The sequence below is a fragment of the Salvelinus sp. IW2-2015 genome, unplaced genomic scaffold (genome assembly GCF_002910315.2).
Source record: "Salvelinus sp. IW2-2015 unplaced genomic scaffold, ASM291031v2 Un_scaffold1675, whole genome shotgun sequence".
NCBI lineage: Eukaryota > Metazoa > Chordata > Actinopteri > Salmoniformes > Salmonidae > Salvelinus > Salvelinus sp. IW2-2015.
The window spans coordinates 55,501-77,037 of NW_019943077.1; the positions used below are offsets into that span (position 1 = coordinate 55,501).

The window sequence follows — 21,537 nt, forward strand, 5'->3', positions numbered from 1 at the left end:
GTGTTCTGAACGTATAACCTGTAGGTAGGTAGGACTGTGTTTCTGAACGTATTAACCTGTAGGTAGGTAGGACTGTGTTCCTGAACGTGTATTAACCTAGAGGTAGGTAGGACTGTGTTCTGAACGTATAACCTGTAGGTAGGTAGAACTGTGTTTCTGAACGTATAACCTGTAGGAGGTAGGACTGGTTCTGAACGTAACCTGTAGGTAGGTAGGACTGTGTTCTGAACGTATAAACCTGTAGGTAGGTAGGACTGTGTTCTGAAGTATAACCTGTAGGTAGGTAGGACTGTGTTCTGAACGTAATAACCTGTAGGTAGGTAGGACTGTGTTCTGAACGTATAAACCTGTAAGGTAGGTAGGACTGGTTTCTTGAACGTATAACCTGTAGGTAGGTAGGACTGGGTTCTGAACGCATAACCTGTAGGTAGGTAGGACTGTGTTCTGAACGCATAAACCTGTAGGTAGGTAGGACTGTGTTCTGAACGTATAACCTGTAGGTAGGTAGGACTGGGTTCTGAACGCAGTAACCTGTAGGTAGGTAGGACTGTGTTCTGAAGCATAACCTGTGGTAGGTAGGACTGTGTTCTGAACGTATAACCTGAGTAGGAGGACTGTGTTCTGAGGTATAAACTGTAGGTAGGTAGGACTGTGTTCTGAACGTTAACCTGTAGGTATGTAGGACTGTGTTCTGAACGTATAACCTGTAGGTATGTAGGACTGTGTTCTGAACGTGATACCTGTAGGTAGTAGGACTGTGTTCTGAACGTATAACCTGTAGGTAGGTAGGACTGTGTTTCTGAACGTATAACCTGTAGGTAGGTAGAACTGTGTTCTGAACGTATAACCTGTAGGTAGGTGTTGACTGTTGTTCTGAACGTATAACCTGTAGGTAGGGTAGGACTGTGTTCTGGACGTTTAACCTGTAGGTAGGTAGACCTGTGTCTGGACGATAACCTGTAGGTAGGTAGGACTGTGTTCTGAACGCATAATCTGTAGGTATGTAGGACTGTGTTCTGAACGCTTAACCTGTAGGTAGGTAGGACTGTGTTCTGAACGTATAACCTGTAGGTAGGTAGGACTGTGTTCTGAACGCATAACAGTAGGTAGGATAGAACTGTGTTCTGAACGTATAAACTGAATTAGGTAGGACTGTGTTCTGAACGTATAACCTGTAGGTTAGTAGGACTCTGTTTCTGAACGTATAACCTGTAGTAGGTAGATAGGACTGTGTTCTGAACGTATAACCTGTAGGTAGGTAGAACTGGTGTTCTGAACGTATAAACTGTAGAATCGGTAGGACTGTGTTCTGAACGTTTAACCTGTAGGTAGGTAGGAGTCTGTTCTGAACGTATAACCTGTAGGTAGGTAGGCGACTGTGTGTCTGAACGTATAACCTGTAGGTAGGTAGGACTGTGTTCTGAACGTTATAACTGATAGTAGGTAGGACTGTGTTCTGAACGTATAAACCTGTAGTAGGTAAGGACTGGGTTCTGAACGTATAACCTTGTTATAGGTAGGACTGGTTCTGAACGATATAACCTGTAGGTAGTAGGACTGTGTTCTGAACGTATTAACCTTAGGTATGTAGGACTGTGTTCTGAACGTAAAACTGTAGGTAGGTAGGACTGGGTTCTGAACGCATAACCTGTAGGTAGGTAGGACTGTGTTCTGAACGTATAACCTGTTAGGTAGGTAGGACTGGTGTTCTGAACGTATAACCTGGGTAGGTAGGTAGTAGGACTGTGTTCTGAACGTATAACCTGTAGGTAGGTAGGACTGTGTTCTGACAGTTAACCTGATAGGTAGGTAGGTTAGGACTGTTGTCACTGAACGTATAACCTGTAGGTAGGTACGGTAGGACTGTGTTCTGAACGTATAACGGTGAGGTAGGTAGGACGGTGTGTCTGAACGTATAACTGTAGGTAGGTAGGTAGGACTGTGTTCTGAACATATAAACCCGTAGGAGGTAGACTGTGTTTCTGAACGTAACTGTAGGTAGGTAGACTGTGTTCTGAACGTATAACCTGTAGGTAGGTAGAGACTGTGTTCTGAACGCTATAACCTGTAGGTAGGTAGGACTGTGTTCTGAACGTATAACCTGTAGGTAGGTAGAACTGTGTTTTCTTTTGAAACGGTTTGTGAATAACCTTGTAGGTAGGTAGGACTGTGTTCTGAACGTATAACCTGTAGGGTAGGTAGGACTGGTTCTGAACGTATAACCTGTAGTAGGTAGGACTGTGTTGTCTGAACGTATAAACCTGTAGGTAGGTAGGACTGTGTTCTGAACGTATAACCTGTTAGGTAGGTAGGACTGTGTTCTGAAACGTATAACCTGTAGGTAGGTAGGACTTGTTCTGAACGTATAACCTGTAGGTAGGGTAGGACTGTGTTCTGAACGTATAACCTTGTAGGGCGTAGGTAGACTGTGTTCTGAACGTATAACCTTGTAGGTAGGTAGGACTGGGTCGTCTGAACGTATAACCTGTAGGTAGGTAAGGACTGTGTTCTGAAACGTATAACCTGTAAGGTAGGTAACTGTGTTCTGAACGTATAACCGTTAGGTAGGTAGGACTGTGTTCTGAACGTATAACCTGTAGGTAGGTAGGACTGTGTTCTGAACGTATAACCTGTAGGTAGGTAGGACTGTGTTCTGAACGTATAACCTGTAGGTATGTAGGACTGTGTTCTGAACGTATAACCTGTAGTTAGGTAGGACTGTGTTCTGAACGTATAACCTGTATGGAACACAATATATGGTCATGTAGGTTTCTCACTTGGCTGGTACAAACTGGGATATGGGGGACGGAATGGGCAGAGTATATGCAAATTAAATACTATAGTATTTATTATAGCTAAAAAAGTGTAGTGGTGGGGCCTCCCGAGTGGTGCATCGGTCTAAGCGATAGCATATACCGTGTCAGCGTGCATGCATTCGGCCCGCCACAGGAGTTGCTAGAGCGTGTCACTACAGATCCTGGTTCGATCCCAGGCTGTGTCGCAGCCGGCCGCCACGGGAGACCCATGAGGCGGCACACAATTGGCCCAGCGTCGTCCAGGTTAGGGGAGGGTTTGGCTGGCCGGGATGTCCTTGTCCCATCGCGCTCTAGCAACTCCTGTAGCAGGCCGGGGGCATGCATGTTGACACGGTCGCCAGGTGTACAGTGTTTCCTCCGACACATTGGTGCAGCTGGCTTCTGGGTTAAGCGAGCATTGTGTCAAGAAGCAGTGTGGGGTCCTGCTCTAGACCTTTCCCTCTCCCGAGTCTGTCTGGGAGTTGCAGCGATGGGACAAGACTGTAACTACCAATTGTATATCATGAAATTGGGGTAAAAAAGGTGTTGTGTTTTTGCAGTCTGTAGTGTTTTTGCGGACAATAATGTAGTATTTACTACAGTGCTTTTTTTTCTGATAATACTATAGTGTTTACTATAGTATTCTACAGTATACTACAACATTCTATAGTAAGTACTACACTTGATCGAAGGATACTACAGTGTGTAGTATAGTATTCTACAGTATACTAGAGTTTACTACAGAATTCTATAGTAAGTATTGTAGTATTCTATAGTAAACTGTAGTCTTGTTTCATGTGGGGAAGGTAAAGAGAGGGAGTGAGGTAGAGAGAGTACCCTACAGCATTAAAACACACTCTCCTTGAGACAACACATGAAACACAGACACACAGACACACACACACGCTCATAGACGCAGACAAACACAGATAGATACACACACACACACACAATTCAAGTTGTTGACAATGGTAAGGAATATAGGAAACCAGGGTGGGGAAAACAGGAAGATCAGCCACTCAGACAGTTGTGAATGACTGACTGGCCCTGAATGAGATTGCTTGGTTCAAAGACCCGCTCCTGATCTAGTGGGGGGTGGAGTCCAGATTTTTTGGAGTTGATCATGTGCTTTAGTGTGTGTGTGTGTGTGTGTGTGTGTGTGTGTGTGTGTGTGGTGTGTTGTTGTCGTGTTGTGTGTGTGTGTGTGTGTGTGTGTGTGTGTGTGTGTGTGTGTGTGTGTGTGTGTGTGTGTGTGTGTGTGTGTGTGTCCGTGTGCCGCAAAATTGAATAGGAGAGATGTCAGTCCATCATCACTAACCAAGGGATAGTTAACCCAAATCCAACATTTGTCGGGCAATTTCACATGTCAAACGTGGTGTAATGTTAAACTGAGTCCATATTGCACACCATATGTGTGTTGAATCCCAAGTTATACATTAGGGGTAATTCTGCAAGCCTCAATCCCTATTTAATGAGGAGGATTGGCCTACAGAATTCTCCTAATGCATATGGCTGGAAGGATCTACACAACAGATGGCTGTAGAAAATAGACGCCACTTTTGAAGACTATGACTCTTGGACCATATGCATCACTATACCCCTTTCAGGGAGATGATGGATGGATGTGTGTGTTTTTGGTGTTGTGTTGTGTGTGTTGTGTGTGTGTGTGTGTGTGTGTGTGTGTGTGTGTGTGTGTGTGTGTGTGGTGTGTGTGTGTGTGTGTGTGTGTGTGTGTGTGTGTGTGTGTGTGTGTGTGTATGTATGTGTGTGTGTGTTTGGGCGTATATGGAGACACTCTGAGCCTAGCAAGGAGAGGGACCAGCTGGACAGAAAGGAACTGTAGAGGTACTCACTCAGTATTTTAAAGGACATTTAATGCAGTGGTCCACAAACTTGTTTCCCTTGTGACCATCCAAATAAACAAAATCATGTTTCTAGTCACAGTCCAGTCCTTAACTGTGATCTATAACCAAAAAGGAACTTGAGGTGGGACACCAATTAGTCCTGAACCACCATTTGGGGAACACTGCTTTAAATGCTGGAGTGACTGTGGTGTTATGGACATAGCCTAAGGGTTTGGGCATGGCTGGGGTAAGAGTAATACTTACCAAAAGCTGTTGAAGATTATAGAGAGGAACAGAAAGAAAACAAATCAGTAGTTTTGTTTAGATACAGTATGCATGGATACAGTATGCATGGATACAGTATGCATGGAGCACGTTCTCCACGTGGCTTTACACTCCCATCCTGTTGTTTGTGTGGTGTGTCCCATCAGGGACATTCAAGCTCATTCTAATGTGTTCCTTATATCAAGAGTATTGGATTAGGGTTTATTTGTCATTTTGAATTGTTCACGTACTGTATGTTTCTGTGTATATGTTCATACTGTATATACATCTGATATAAGAATTATTCAAACCACATAATCCACTTGTAGATGAAAATACAAGACRAACACAAAATCTCAGGATTGAAAGAGAGAAATATGACAGAGACGGACACGTCAGAACACACAGTACTGAGCCTGACTCAAAGATGTTAGGACAAGGGAACTCATAAAATGTGAATGTAACTCAAGAGTCTTTTTGTTGTTCTCTCACCCTCCTATCTCTGATGGATTCTGAGTCAGACATGCCCAGACAATAAGCCTGGGCCCATATCCACAAAGCATCTTAGACTAGGAGTGCTGATCAAGGATCAGTGTAGCCTTTTTGATCGTAATTAATACCACTTTATGGACAGATCCTAGAGCAGTATTCCAACTCTGAGACGCTTTGTGGATACGGGCTCGGCTCTCTCCAGACACATAGAAGAAACAAACTACCTTGAACTGGAAGAGGGCTTCAAGGAGTGAGCTATGAACATTCGTTCAGATCTACAGCTTGTGCTGTATGCTACACAGCTAACCTAGAAGTCCATCGAGAGTTGTTCTCTCTCAGTGCATGCTGGGAGTGTTTTGTAGTTGAGAGGTCGTGTGGAGGGCTCTGTCCTTACTTATTTTCTTGATTCTTTACTTGGTCTTTTCTTAAAATGTTTATTTTCTATGGTGGAGGGTTAACACACAGTTAGTTTGAATGTGTTGCTGCTGATTTCTCCTATTTTAACTCCTTCGACTAGGGATGATCAAATCCAGAAAGAGCTGATGAACTTTGGTAAGTTTGCTAGCGGTTTTCTGGCCCCGACTAGAAAGAAAGAGCAGGTGGTCAGGATGGAAGATGGAGATGAGGAAGGTGAGTCTGAGGAAGAGGATGATGAGGAGGCTTTCTTTTCAAACTCCTCCTCAATGGGTCCAGAGCTGACAGCCAGTCAGGCAGAGGGGTCAAAGCACACGGTGAGAGAACTGTCAAGGTTCCTGAATGAGACTAAAGGGAAAAAGGTTCATCTTGAAGSTTTTTTTTGCGATACGGGAACGTTTGTAAGATCAGTAAAACATGCTATGAAAAATGAGTGGCATGGTGTCCTCTCACCCAGGAAACGTTTTAGGTTGAGGAAGTGGGTCACAACCGTGCGTAAGGGTCAACCTTCATACACTGTTTACTATTTAGATTAATGTTTTCTTTCTGGAAAGAGGAGTCTGTTGGGTGAATATGTAAAACAAAAAAAAGTACAGCGGCTCTGGTGGAAAGGGGTAAGTGTGCTGAGCCATAGAACAAATGTTAGTGCAGGGGAGGCAGTCCTTTTTGCCACTGGGTGTGGCTGTAAAAATGTGTTCCTCAAAGGAGGTGTGTAAGGGTAGACTGCTTGTAGTAAGAGCAGAAATTAACAACTGGGGTTTTGTCCTTATAAATGTGTATGCCCCTAACACAGGGAGGGAGAGGGGGTGTCTGTTTGGGTGTCTTAGACAGGAACTCTCACAGGTAGCGCCTGAGGAGATGCCGGTGGTCGGCGGGGACTGGAACTGTACGATGGATTTAACGAAAGACAGAAATGGGGAGGAGCCTCATTCAGGCTCAGTGGAGCTGTTAAGGGACATCATTAAGCAGTTTGACCGTGTGGATGTTTGGAGAACAAGACATCCCAACACATGTCAGTATACATGGGTGAAGGTCTTTGGGGCTAGGGTGAGTGCAGCCTGACTCGATCGGTTTTACATGTCCAGGAATCAGAGCAATAGGCTGTTGGGTGCTACCATTCTCCCGGTGGGTTTTTCAGATCACCACATAACCATGGCTCGGCTGTCTATTTCACCAGGACCTCGGCAGGCATCCTATTAGAAGTTTAATGTAAAGTTCTTACAAGTTGCCACTTTTTGCTCAGGTTTACAGACTTTTTGGGAAAGGTGGTGGCAGCGAAGAGAGGAATATGAGTCTGAGTCAATGGTGGGATGTGGGAAAAGTCAAAATTCTGCTTTTCTGTCAACAGTATACAGCTCTCTCATCCTCAGAGGCTAGAATAGTATTGTGGGGAACTCGAGCGTAGTATCAGTGTGAATTGAAGGTAGAGCTGGTGGGGCAAGGCAATGTAGTCCTCCAGGCTAATTTAGTTTTTTCCAGGTTAAAGCAAAGGGAGCACTTGTAAGAGCTAGGTTCTCCATGCTCAAGGAGATGGATGCTCCCACCTTCTTCTTTGGTTTGGAAAGACAGAGCGTAAGAAAAGGTATGCATTGTCTATGGCTGTCTGAAGGGCGGGTGACCTCTGTGGTGGGGGAGATGCAGGAGTGGACTGTGGCGTTTTATACTGAGTTGTTTAGGGCAGAACTGTGTGATCCTATGTGTGCTCAAGTTTGTTTGCAGAACTCCCTAAGCTCTCTCTGGCACAGAGGGATGAAATGGACATTCCCCTGTTGTCCCATGAACTGGGAGAGGCCATAATCCAGATGTCCCCTGGCCATGCACCGGGGGTCGATGGACTCCCAGTGGAGTTTTATAAAAAAAAGTCTAATTGCACTGGACTTCTTTTGCGTGTTGCGTGAATGCGTTGGGGTAGGATAGTTGCCGATATGCTGCCGTCGGGCAGTTCTGACTCTCCTGCCCAAAAAAGAGGACTACATGAACTTAAGAACTGGAGGCCTGTGGCATTGCTCTGTGCGGACTACAAGATATTTATGCCAGGGTCCTCGCTAACAGACGGAAGTCCCATCTGGACTCTATAGTACACAAGAACCAGACATGTTGTGTACCGGGATGCTCAATCACGGACAACATGTTCTTAGTCAGGAACATGTTGGTCATGTCGAGAGGTTCTAATGTGAACTTTGGACATGTCTCTTTCGACCAAGAGAAGGCTTTTGATAGAGTGGACCATGAGTATCTGTTAACTTCTTAATAGGGGGCGCTGTTTTCACTTTGGGAAAGAATCGTGCCCAAATTAAACGGCCTCGTACTCTGTTTTAGATCATACAATATGCATATTATTATTACTATTGGATAGAAAACACTCTGACGTTTCTAAAACTGTTTGAATTATATCTGTGAGTAAAACAGAACTCATTTGGCAGCAAACTTCCAAACAGGAAGTGAAAATTCTGAAAATGGGGCTCTGTGTCAGGGCCTGCCTATTCAACTGGCTTATATTTATGGATCTGTATGCACTTCATACGCCTTCCACTAGATGTCAACAGGCAGTAGAATGTTGAATGGGGTGTCTAGCTTGATGTGAGACCGAATGAGAGCTTTTGGAGTGACAGGTCCGCTCTTTTGTCAGTATTCAACTGCACACCAGGAAACCTCACATTGTCTTCTGAAATGCGTTATGTATACACGACGAAATGCTATATACATATGAGAAAAACATCATAACGTAGGATTTTCAACCGAGTTTGACCAGTTTATTCGACGTTTATTGGGAATTTTGGAATGTTTCGTTCCATGCGCAAAGATTTCTTGGACATGTGCCCTCCACATGGCTAGCCAAAGTTGCTAATTCGACAGAAGAAATGGACATTCTAAAACAAAACAACGATTTATTCTGGAACTAGGACTCCTTGCACAACATTCTGATGGAAGATCATCAAAAGTAAGAGAATATTTATGATGTTATTTCGTATTTTTGTGGAATATGTTGGCTCCAACAAGGCGGAGAATTGGTGAGCGCTGTCTCACAATATTGCATGCTGTATGTTGTACTAAAATCAAACTTAGCGGTTGCATTAAGAACCAGTGTATCTTTCATTTGCTGCACAACATGTATTTTTTAGTAAAGTTTATGATGAGTTCTTTGGTTAGATTACGTGACTGTCCAAAATATCTCCGGACAATTTGGTGCATCATGGCTACATATTCACAATGTAAAACCAGGATTTGTACCTCTAAATATGCACATTTTCGAACAAAACATAAATGTATTGTATAACATGATGTTATAAGACTGTCATCTGATGAAGTTGTTCAAAGGTTAGTGATAAATTTTATCTCTATTTCTGGGTTTTGTGAAAGCTATGTTGACGGTGAATAAATGGCGTTGTGTGTTTGGCTATTGTGGTGAGCTAATATAAATATATATTGTGTTTTCGCTGTAAAACACTTTAAAAAATCGGAAATATTGGCTGGATTCACAAGATGTTTATCTTTCATTTGCTGTATTGGACTTGTGATTTCATGAAATTATATTATATGATATCCCTGTCGCGTTAGGCTAGGCTATGCTAATCAGCTTTTTTGATGAGGAGGATCCCGGATCCGGGAGAGAGAAGCGGTAGAGGTTAAATGTGATGTCGGTGTTTGGGTTTGGGGAAATGTTTTTGGCCTATGTGAAGATGTTGTATAGTGGGGCGTCATGTATGGTCAAGGCGGGGTGGGGTTCTCAGTAGGCCAGTCTGGGTGAGGCGGGGCATTAGACAAGGATGCCCTCAATCGGGGCAGTTATATACACTAGCCATTGAGCCTGTTTTGGGCCTCATACACAGGAGACTGCAGGGAGTGTGCTGGACAGGCATGGGTGTGTTGACAGGCATACGAGTGTCAGCGTATGCAGATTACATTTCTGTGATGGTCAGGGATGGGCAGGATATGCAGGCACTAGAGACTAGTTTGAAGTTGTACGAGGGAGCTTCGTCAGCTAAGGTGAACTAGGGCAAGAGCAAAGCTCTGTTATGTGGGGCATGGATGGATAGGGCCCCTTCCAGGGTGTTTGCAGTGGGGTTGTGAAGGGCTTAACATGTTAGGGGTGTACCTGGGCTCAGAGAAGTGGGTAAGGAAGAACTGGGAGGGGCTGTCACAGGCAGTGGTATCAAGACTGGCCAGGTGGAGGTGGCTCTTGTCCCAAGTGGCATATAGAGGGAAGGTGCTGATAATGAACAATCTGGCGGCATCTTCCCTGTGGCATAAACTGGCTGTCCTCAACCCCCCCGCAAGCTGGTGGATTTCTTCTGGTCGGGCCATCACTGGCTGAGGTTGTCCATACACAAATGTATTTTTATTTAACCTTTATTTAACTAGGCAAGTCAGTTAAGAACAAATTCTTATTTACAATGACGGCCTACCAAAAGGCAAAAGGCCTCCTGCGGGGATGGGGGCCTGGGATTAAAAAATAAATACAACATAAATATAAGACAAAACACATATCACAACAATTTTGACAACACTACATGAAGAGCGACCTAAGACAACAACATAGCAAGGCAGCAACACATGACAACACAGCATGGTAGCAACACAACATAACAACATGGTAGAAACACAACATGGTAGCAGCACAAAACATGGTACAAACATTATTGGGCACAGACAACAACACAAAGGGCAAGAAGGTAGAGGCAACAATACATCACGCAAAGCAGCCACAACTGTCAGTAAGAGTGTCCATGATTGAGTCTTTGAATGAAGAGATTTAGATAAAACTGTCCAGTTTGAGTGTTTGTGTGTGCTTTGGGTTAACAGAATGTGACTGGCAGAACGGGTGTTGTATGTGGAGGATGAGGGCTGAAGTAGATATCTAAGATAGGGGGGAGTGAGGCCTAAGAGGGTTTTGTAAATAAGCATCAACCAGTGGGTCTTGCGACGGGTATACAGAGATGACCAGTTTGCAGAGGAGTATAGAGTGCAGTGATGTGCCCTATAAGGAGCATTGGTGGCAAATCTGATGGCCGAAAGGTAAAGAACATCTAGCCCCTCGAGAGCACCCTTACCTGCCAATCTATAAATTATGTATCCGTAATCTAGCATGGGGTGGATGGTAATCTGAATCAGAGTTAGTTTGGCAGCTGGGGTGAAAGAGGAGTGATTAAGATAGAGGAAACCAAGTCTAAGTCCATCCACATGAATTTATCCGACCAAAAAGAAGACGGAACACTCACTTTCCCTATTAAGGTAAATATAAATATATTTTAAAAAGAGGTTGTTTTGCAATATGCACGAGTAATTAATACCTTTTCTTTATTTATTATTGAGCACCGCGCCCTAATCGTTAANGTTAAGAACAAATTCTTATTTACAATGACGGCCTACCAAAAGGCAAAAGGCCTCCTGCGGGGATGGGGGCCTGGGATTAAAAAATAAATACAACATAAATATAAGACAAAACACATATCACAACAATTTTGACAACACTACATGAAGAGCGACCTAAGACAACAACATAGCAAGGCAGCAACACATGACAACACAGCATGGTAGCAACACAACATAACAACATGGTAGAAACACAACATGGTAGCAGCACAAAACATGGTACAAACATTATTGGGCACAGACAACAACACAAAGGGCAAGAAGGTAGAGGCAACAATACATCACGCAAAGCAGCCACAACTGTCAGTAAGAGTGTCCATGATTGAGTCTTTGAATGAAGAGATTTAGATAAAACTGTCCAGTTTGAGTGTTTGTGTGTGCTTTGGGTTAACAGAATGTGACTGGCAGAACGGGTGTTGTATGTGGAGGATGAGGGCTGAAGTAGATATCTAAGATAGGGGGGAGTGAGGCCTAAGAGGGTTTTGTAAATAAGCATCAACCAGTGGGTCTTGCGACGGGTATACAGAGATGACCAGTTTGCAGAGGAGTATAGAGTGCAGTGATGTGCCCTATAAGGAGCATTGGTGGCAAATCTGATGGCCGAAAGGTAAAGAACATCTAGCCCCTCGAGAGCACCCTTACCTGCCAATCTATAAATTATGTATCCGTAATCTAGCATGGGGTGGATGGTAATCTGAATCAGAGTTAGTTTGGCAGCTGGGGTGAAAGAGGAGTGATTAAGATAGAGGAAACCAAGTCTAAGTCCATCCACATGAATTTATCCGACCAAAAAGAAGACGGAACACTCACTTTCCCTATTAAGGTAAATATAAATATATTTTAAAAAGAGGTTGTTTTGCAATATGCACGAGTAATTAATACCTTTTCTTTATTTATTATTGAGCACCGCGCCCTAATCGTTAATTCACACCTCGACCGGTGTGGCTCGGTAGGCTGTTCTATATTAGACATAAGTTATCGGTACATTTTGATATCTCTTTCGAATATCGCTTTCCTTGTTTGATGTTGTTTTTGGCTACTTGTGACTTTGAATGCAACTGGGTGAGCTTGGGTTTCCGAATGAGAATAATATAATATGCCGGTTGGTCCCGTGTGGCTCAGTTGGTAGAGCATGGCGCTTGCAACGCCAGGGTTGTGGGTTCATTCCCCACGGGGGGACCAGGATGAATATGTATGAACTTTCCAATTTGTAAGTCGCTCTGGATAAGAGCGTCTGCTAAATGACTTAAATGTAAATGTAAATGTAGATTTAACTTTAGCCTGCAGCTTTGATATGTGCTGAGAGAAGGACAGTGTACCGTCTAGCCATACTCCCAAGTACTTGTATGAGATTACTACCTCCAGCTCTTAACCCTCAGAGGTAGTAATAACCTGTAGGAAGAGGGGCATTCTTCTTACCAAACCACATGGCCTTTGTTTTGGAGGTGTTCAGAACAAGGTTAAGGGTAGAGAAAGCTTGTTGGACACTAAGAAAGCTTTGTTGTAGAGCATTTAACACAAAATCCAGGGAAGGGCCAGCTGAGTATAAGACTGTATCATCTGCATATAAATGGATGAGAGAGCTTGGCGAAAGGCTCGCCTGAGCTATGTTGTTGATGTAAATTGAAAAGAGCGTGGGGCCTAGTATCGAGCCTTGGGGCACTCCCTTGGTGACAGGCAGTGACTGAGACAGCAGATTTTCTGACTTTATACACTGCACTCTTTGAGAGAGGTAGTTAGCAAACCAGCCCAAAGACCCCCCAGAGACACCAATACTCCTTAGCCGGCACACAAGAATATAATTGTCTACTGTATCAAAAGCTTTGGCCAAGTCAATTAAAATAGCAGCACAATATTGCTTAGAATCAAGGACAATGGTGACATCATTGAGCACCTTTAAGGTTGCAGTGACACATCCATAACCTGAGCGGAAACCAGATTGCATACCAGAGAGAATACTATAGACATCAAGAAAGTCAGTCAGTTGATTATTGACAAGTTTTTCCAACACGTTTGATAAACAGKGCAAAATAGAAATAGGCCAATAACAGTTAGCATCAGCTTGATCTCCCCCTTTAAATAAAGGACAAACCGTGGCTGCCTTCCAAGCATTGGGAATCTCCCCAGAAAGGAGAGACAGGTTAAAAAGGTTGGAGATAGTCTTGGAGATGTTAGCGGCAGCAACCTTAAAGAAGAAAGGGTCTAAACCATCTGACCCAGATATTTATTTGGTGTCAAGTTAAAGGAGCTCCTTTAGCACCTCGGACTCAGTGACTGGCTGCAGGGAGAAACTTTGTAGCGGGGCAGGGGAAAAAGATGGAGAAGCATCGGGGATAGTCGCATTAGAAGGGGTGGGAGATGAGGAAATGTTGGACGTTCAAGGAGGCATGGCTGAATCAAATAGGAATCCTGACCTAATGAAGTGGTGATTAAAGAGCTCAGCCATGTGCTCCTTGTCAGTAACAACCACATCATCAACATTAAGGGACATGGGCAGCTGTGAGGAGGAGGGTTTATTCTCCAGGTCTTTAACTGTTTTCCAGAACTTCTTGGGGTTAGGACCCACAGAGAGAGAACTGCTCCTTAATGTAACTAACTTTGTCCTTCCGGATAGCCTGAGTGCACTTATTCCTCATGTTTCTGAACGAGAGCCAGTCTGCCTGAGTATGCGTATGTCGAGCCTTTCGCCAAATACAATTCTTGAGGTAGAGTAACTCTGCAAGATCACGGTCGAACCAGGGGCYGAACCTGTTTTTATTCTCATTTTCTTTATGGGGGCGTGTTTGTTAACAATACCACTGAAAATATCAARAAAGAAGATCCAAGCGTCTTCGACAGAGGGGATCAAGCTAAAAATACCATTTTACAGAGGCCAGTTCATGAAGGAAKGCTTACTCATAAAMAWWWTTTGTAAGCGTCTATGACAAATCAGGACAGGTCGTTTCACTGAGCAGCCATTACGAACGCAAGGTGTAAAAACTGTGCTCACTAAGGTCATTACAGAAAACACAGACTGATACCGATCAGGATTATTTGTGTGGATAACATTGAGGAGAGTAGCCTTTTCTGGGTGTTTGGAGTCATACCGTGTGGGATTGGTAATAATCGGAGAAAGATTTAGGAAGTCCCATTGTTTTAGGACTTGGTGTAAGGACAAATTCAGACTTAGTGTAAGGGGCCAGGAGAGAGCTTAGGGCAGGTAGGGTACAGGCTGGTGCTGATGGAGGACGATAGCACCCAGAAACAGTCAAATAACTATTTGAAAGTTTAATACTTAAAACCAGCAAATCAAATAGTTTGGGGACAGACTTGGTGGAGACAACCGAGCACTGAAGGTGATCCTTGGTAAAGATTGCCACTCCCCCACCTTTGGAAGATGTGTCTTTCCGAAAAAGGTTCTAACCAGAAAGGTTAACATCAGTATTCAAAACACTCTTCCTTAACCACGTCTCAGTAATGACCAACACATCTGGATTGGAGCTGTGAACCCACACTTTCAATTGATCCATTTTAGGTTATAAGCTTCTAGTGTTAACGTGCAGAAAACCCAGGTTTTTACGAGAGCAGAAATCAGTGAAGCAGATTTCAGAGCACAAGTCAAAATTGGGGCTAGCAACAGTAGATGGGCCAGGGTGTACATGCACATTTCCAGATATCATCAACAGTAATACAATCAAGGCACGGCATAGTAGAGGGAGAGCTCTGCAGTGTTGATTTATGACATCTGAATGTGCATCAGATGGCAACAAGATCATATTGTACAGCAATTTCATCAGGTAACATGAATACAAAGCTGGCGAGAGGTGGTTAGAATAGGATGGGAGGCCAAAAGTCTGTGTAACCAATAGAGAGTCAGAGTTCCGAGTGTGGGAACAAACATAGTCTGTCCCACNCGAGAGGTGGTTAGAATAGGATGGGAGGCCAAAAGTCTGTGTAACCAATAGAGAGTCAGAGTTCCGAGTGTGGGAACAAACATAGTCTGTCCCACAGTTGGGTAAAGGAAGGAGGACAGGGCCTGGTTGAACTGTAGAGCAGGGTGGCTGCATTCTAACTAAAGGCGGTGCAGAGACTGCTGTATCATACTGATGTCGGCTAGAGGGAACCAGCACACGTGCTGCTGAGGAGAGCTGGCGGATTAGCGTTGGACCGGAAGCTATTCCTCATGAGGCTGAAGAGGCTGAGTACAGCAGGTCTCTCTGATTTTTACTCTGCAGGGTGCTGAGGGCCAGGCAGCTGCTAAGGCCCACACTAGAAGGGTGTGTGGAGCCTGGGCTGTGGGTGTGGGAGGCCCCTACGTTCCACAACCCAGCCATCCTTTAGAGAACGGTTCAGTCGGCCACCCTGCGGAAGCGGCTGATTGCAACGGGTTTACTAACGCTGCGTGACCTGCGGCTGCTGGGGAAGAAGGGGTGGGAAACCACGGAAGTCCTGGCACAACAAACAGGAATAACATCTCTTAGGCTGCTGGAGAGATTCCTGGAGGAGGTCCAGGAAGCACTGTCTGAGCCGGTAAGGGGGATGTTTGAGCGGCCAAAGGGGGAGGGGCCACCAATGTTTCTGCCACTGTAGGTGACGGCAGAGACTGGGGACGGCATAGACTGGGGACTCGGGACTTGTTCGATTTTAACACTCCGAGCCTGTGGGAGTTTGAGGAGGTGGGAGGTAAAGCCCTCTACAACCTCTGCATTAAGGTAAGGAACATTAGCAGCCTAACAGGAGTGAAGGCACATCAGTGGCAGGGGGTATGTGGGGTGGAGAGTTGGTGGGTTTTAGATGGAGGGGGCTTTACAAACTCCCAGTACCGAAGAGGTCAGGGGACCTCCAGTGGAGGGTTCTACATGGAGCCCTGGCCACTARCAGCTGGTTAGCACGGGTTGAACCGGGAATCGGGCAGGGGTGTCCTTTCTGTGTCATGAGTGAAACTGTGATTAATGTGTTTTCTGTGTGTGCCAGGTTAATGCCATTAATGTCTCTGTTGGAATGTCTGTGTGAGAGGTTGGGGGTGGGTCTTACTGTTGGAATGTCTGTGTGAGAGGTTGGGGGTGGGTCTTACTGTTGGAATGTCTGGGTGAGAGGTTGAGGCGTGGGTCTTACTGTTGGAATGTCTGTGTGAGAGGTTGGGGTGGGTCTTACTGTGGAATGTCTGTGTGAGGTTGGGGTGGGTCTTTACTGTTGGAATGTCTGTGTGAGAGGTTGGGGTGGGTCTTACTGTTTGGAATGTCTGTGTGAGAGGTTGGGGGTGGGTCTTACTGTTGGAATGTCTGTGTGAGAGGTTGGGGGTGGGTCTTACTGTTGGAATGTCTGTGTGGAGGTTGGGGTGGTCTTACTGTTGGAATGTCTGAATGTGAGAGGTTGGGGGTGGGTCTTACTGTTGGAATGTCTGTGTGAGAGGTTGGGGGTGGGTCTTACTGTTGGAATGTCTGTGTGAGAGGTTGGGGTGGGTCTATTATATAATGGGATAATCTCAGTGCGCCTTTGGGTAGAATTTGATTTCCATAAAATGATAAAAAGTGTGGAGATGTTTCAGGAGATATGGTGTGTCGGAGAGTGCCGTCTGTACAGCTGGGGAAGATATATGGTTGTAGAAGTGGTGAGGTTTTGGTTATTGTGATGTGTGGTGTTGTTTTGTATCGTGGGGTAGAGGGCAAAGTAAGTATGCAGTACAGGGGATATTTGTTTTTTAAAGGGAGGGGGGGGCGTGGGGTGGTGAGGTTTTAATGAAATGAGGATGTATCATTAAAGAAACAAGAACTCCCATTTGTCTTACCTGAGCGCAGCTGTTTAATGCGTCCCTGGCTGGAGCTGGGCTCTATAGGGAGGAAGTCTTTGAACCAGGAGATCTCTGGGTCAGGGATGCCACTGGCAGCACACAGCATGGTGGTCGTCCTGGTCCTCTCTACCACCTTCAGCTGAGGACCCATGTCAATGCTGGGGAAACCAAACGGCAACAGGTCCTCTGGAGGAGGAGGGGGGGGTTGTTATTAGTTGTTATTCAAAGAGTTTTTCATTGTAAAGAATTTCCATTTGTCTCTGAAGACAGTTCCACAGAAAATGTGATTTAGAATGTCTGTTGTCATGGAATGTTTGATGTTTGGTGCCAACGTGGAGTATAGATGTCCTGTTGGTTCAATGCTATAAAAGTCATCCTTGTAAGTGTTGCATGCCATTTACTCTCTCCATAACATCTGGAGTCCACTCTCACACACCACACATTTACATTACATTTAAGTCATTTAGCAGACGCTCTTATCCAGAGCGACCTAGGGTCTAGGGTGGCTAGACTCCCAATCGCACTTCAAACTACAATTCCTGTTGATTCATTATTTGTCTTCGCTAGCCTAGCTGGCCAGCGGTCACTAGATTAGGTCAACTGTGTTAGCAAACATACAAGTGATCCAGTAAGCCTTCCTTCAGTCAATAAGCCTGGGGACTAGCCAGCTCATTGTGTTAACACAGTACAGTAGCTAATACATCTTCTGCCAGGCTCCAACATGGCCTGTCCAACATGGCCTGTTGACACACATATTCCTCAGTTGGCCAAGGTCATATACATCCTACAGTAAAATGTACTGTTAGTCCCATTGGAAAAAAAAGTGTCTACTAAGTGGCATATATCTTGACTTATTACATCCAGACTTTTACAGACAGTGGGCTATCCCGTCCTCCCCTCTTTTCCCATAGGCCTGGTAATAGTGTCAGCTCCATGATGAAGACAGAGAGCGGGGTCCCTGAGATGAAGACAGTCAGGTGTAACTGTGAGGTGAACTGATATCCTCTGTGTTCTTCCGTATCGTGTTGTCATAGTAACTATGCACAGGGTTTCTCCTCAGATACAACTGACTCAATTAGGCAGTGAGATAGCAGGGAGGGGCATGGCACAGGGCGTAGTAACGACTTGTTAGCTGGCTAATTGTTAAAGTGTACAAACGGTTAGAAGGAAGGATGTCCAACTGCGTTGGGGCTTCATGTCATGTGTATGTGTGTTTATACTATACTACCAGGGAATGGGGAGAAATACATCCAAAAAATGTACACAGATACCTGTACAGACACACACACACACACACACACACACACACACACACACACACACACACACACACACACACACACACACACACACATTTTCTCTGGTGAATTGGCTTCAGCTTCTCTCTGACTGTGGTCCAGATGGCCAGCCACATAATCATCTGTCTATCAGTCCTCCCTCCTCCTTTCTCTCCCCCACCTGACACCCCTCTCCTCCACATGCGTGCACACAATTACACGAACGCACACACCCGCGCATACAATTACATGAACGCACACACACGCGCATACAATTACACGAACGCACACACACACACAAACTGGGTACTGTACCATTTTCCGTTCCCTCCTGGGATAGAACATTTGTCACCATGACTAATTGAGTGTCAATTAGATCGAAACCCACTGAACTGGACTCAGTTCTATCATATACGCAACATAGTTTCTAACTAATGTTTCTAACAAATGTAACTATGGGCAAAATAAGAATGAAAACTCTTCCTGTGTAGTTGTTATTTCTTACCGCCATGGTTCACCCTGCCACCCAGTCAGTAGTGTGACTGGCTGTAACATCTGTCTTCCGTTTCAGTACGGGGAGAGGAGAGGAGAGGAGAGGAGAGGAGAGGAGAGGAGAGATGAGAGGAGCAGAGAACTGACCCCTCAGAGAGCCTGTCAGATAAGATCCACTCAGGAGGAAAGAAGACGAGGAGGCAAAAATTGTAAGATGCAGAGAGGAGAACATGGCAGGTGTGAGGTAAGAGAGGGGGAAGGGAGGACCAGGTGTGGGAGGAGAGGGGGTGGAAGATGAGGAAAAGAAAGAAGACGAGACTCAGTAAAAATAATGTCCAGGTCAGGTCACTACCATTGACTGGGTTTTGATCACATCCTGGCCAGCTGTCCAGAGGACACCCATCAGTGTGTGTTGGGGGGGGGATCAATGCTAATGACCTGGTTGAATGGATGCCAGCGATACCTCCATCGACAGGAGGGAGAGAGTGAGGTCAGAAGGCAAGAGAGCCAGGTCGGAAGGCAAGGCCTCTTGAGGAGAAATATATTCATGGCTCATACATCTGTTCCCCACTGTCATCCTCCCAGGAGAGAGCGAGAGAGCGAGAGAGAGAGAGAGCGGAGAGAGAGGGAGAGAGAGAGAGCGAGAGAGAGAGCGAGAGAGAGAGCGAGAGAGAGAGAGCGAGAGAGAGAGCGAGAGAGAGCGGAGCGAGAGAGAGCGAGAGAGAGGCGGAGAGAAGAGAGCGAGAGAGAGCGAGAGAGCACATTCAGATTGGTGAGCAACCGAGGTAGAGGCCAGAGCCAGAGAGGATACGGGAGAGAGGACCGAAGGTAGTCCGCTGGGCAGAGAGAGAGAGGCAGCTAGCACCAGAGAGCCTGATTGTGAAGGCCCGTATAGAAGCCATCATGGCGGTCCATACGCGCCACGCCATGTCAAAAGTGGGTCATACAACACGGCAGACAACTCTCAATTTCTAGATCAGCTTGCAGCAATAACATTCTTCAACAGGAAGGGAGCCAGGGCAACCAGAGCAAAGCCATATGTTGTCATTTGGGATACGTGGTTCCATTGGCTTCTCTCTGGTTTGCCCTGGTTGCATGACACCCAGTTCACTGTTCTTTTCTTGCCAGTATATTCCCCATTTTGGCATCCGATTGAGGAATTTTTTTCAGCATAGGTGGTGGAGAAGTGATGAACGGAACCCCTAACGCCAGCAACTTCTGGGGCAATGGTGGACGCCTGTGGTGAGTGTTTTGTGGAGTCTATCTAGGGTTTTCAAGGCACACAGAGCATTTTTCCCGACGCTGCTGGCAGAGCAAGCAATGTTGTGAAGTTTGATGAGATATTATGGGCTGAGCCAGACTTGAAACGAGATGATGAGGAACTGTGGCTGGTGCTGAGTAACTGTAATTTGCTGCATTTGAGAAATATAAAGCTTCTTTGTGAAATTGGGTTATTGAAATGTGCATACGGACTTTCCTTCATGTTTTGGGTCAGTTGTGACATTTCAAAGGTTTTTTGACCAAAAGCATATAAGTAGTTTCCCTTATAGTATTTTATCTGCTACTAATGTAAGAGGTATTTATTACAGTACTGATGTTTTGATTTCTTCACACACGTTGTCGGTGTCTGAAGTGTTAATCTGGATAGTCAGTGCTGTTATTCTAACAGTTCAAATCTATTTCTACTGAATAACCTATTCTAAAACATTTTGGTGAGTGTTTTTTTTGAATTCATTACCTTCTCCAATGGCAGTGGTTTAACAGAAGTCATGTATCCGTGTTTTGAACAGCTTGTGTGTGTTCGTCTGAGAGGGCAAAGTTTGAAATTGGGAACAGAAGTTAGTCCTCTAAAATTGTGTGGTGAAACTATTTGATCCCGAATGGTACCTCACCCTGTGCATGTTTCACATCTGTCTTCTTTACTGGAGATTGTGTCTGAGAATCGTTGAGACAAAAACTTTTAACGAGCGAAGCAGGACTGTTGAGGGCTATCACAAGGTAGAAGAAATGAGACAGAAAAGGCACGGATGTGAAAACGGGGGACAGGAGGAGTCAGAAGAATTGGTCTTGTGATGCTACAAACGGGGACTGATGTAGGATTAACTATATGCGTACTAGTATTGGATGGAATCAGAGCGAGGTGGTTTAGGGAGAAACACTGATGGACTTAACAGGAGAAGTGGCACATAAAATTGTTATGAAGAGGAACAAAAAGACATTAAAAGCAAAGCATATGGTTGATTTCATGGCATGGTCAGGGTGACAGGGTGGTAGCCAATGTTTACAGCCTGGAATGCATTAGTCAAGGGGACAAAATGAGCTGGTTCTTCTCTCTTTTGTCCAATTGTGGAGGTGATTCCGCACGTGTTATGGAATGGAAGCGTCTACGCTTAAGGGCTACAGACAGCAGTAAATGTGCTCATGTTTTAGGGGAAAGTGAATGCCCTCATTCATTTTAGACCCGAGTCTGTTTTATGAAAGCGTGGATTTTCCTTCAATCTATATTTAATCACATCGGTGGATATAGAGCCTGCCTGCCCTGATCACAGCCTGGGCAGACACGTATGTTTAGTATTATTTGCCAACCCGGCTGTGCTATGGTTAAGATCTGGAAATGGGTTCAATTGTGAGGTGTGTATTATGGGCGTGTTCCGTGTGTGTATGGTTTTTGTCTGGATTGATAGAGCATGGTCAGGCATTTATATTGCTTGCTTGTAAATCCTGAACAGAATGTAGAATTCTGGCACAACGAAATGAATGCTCCTCTCTTCATCTCTCTCATCTCTCTCTCTCTTCTCTCTTCAGTCTCATTTCTC

At 44.9% G+C, this 21,537-nt stretch overlaps 1 protein-coding gene across 1 annotated transcript in view; it reads right to left on the bottom strand.

The window, feature by feature from the left end:
• Window positions 1-21,537, bottom strand: part of LOC112071657 (receptor-type tyrosine-protein phosphatase S) — a 107,530-nt gene that overhangs the window by 49,198 nt on the left and 36,795 nt on the right. Inside the window, exon 6 of the mRNA XM_070439468.1 lies at window positions 16,950-17,138. Within this exon, the coding sequence (XP_070295569.1) occupies window positions 16,950-17,138 (189 nt within the window). The remainder of the gene's footprint in view (window positions 1-16,949; window positions 17,139-21,537) is intronic.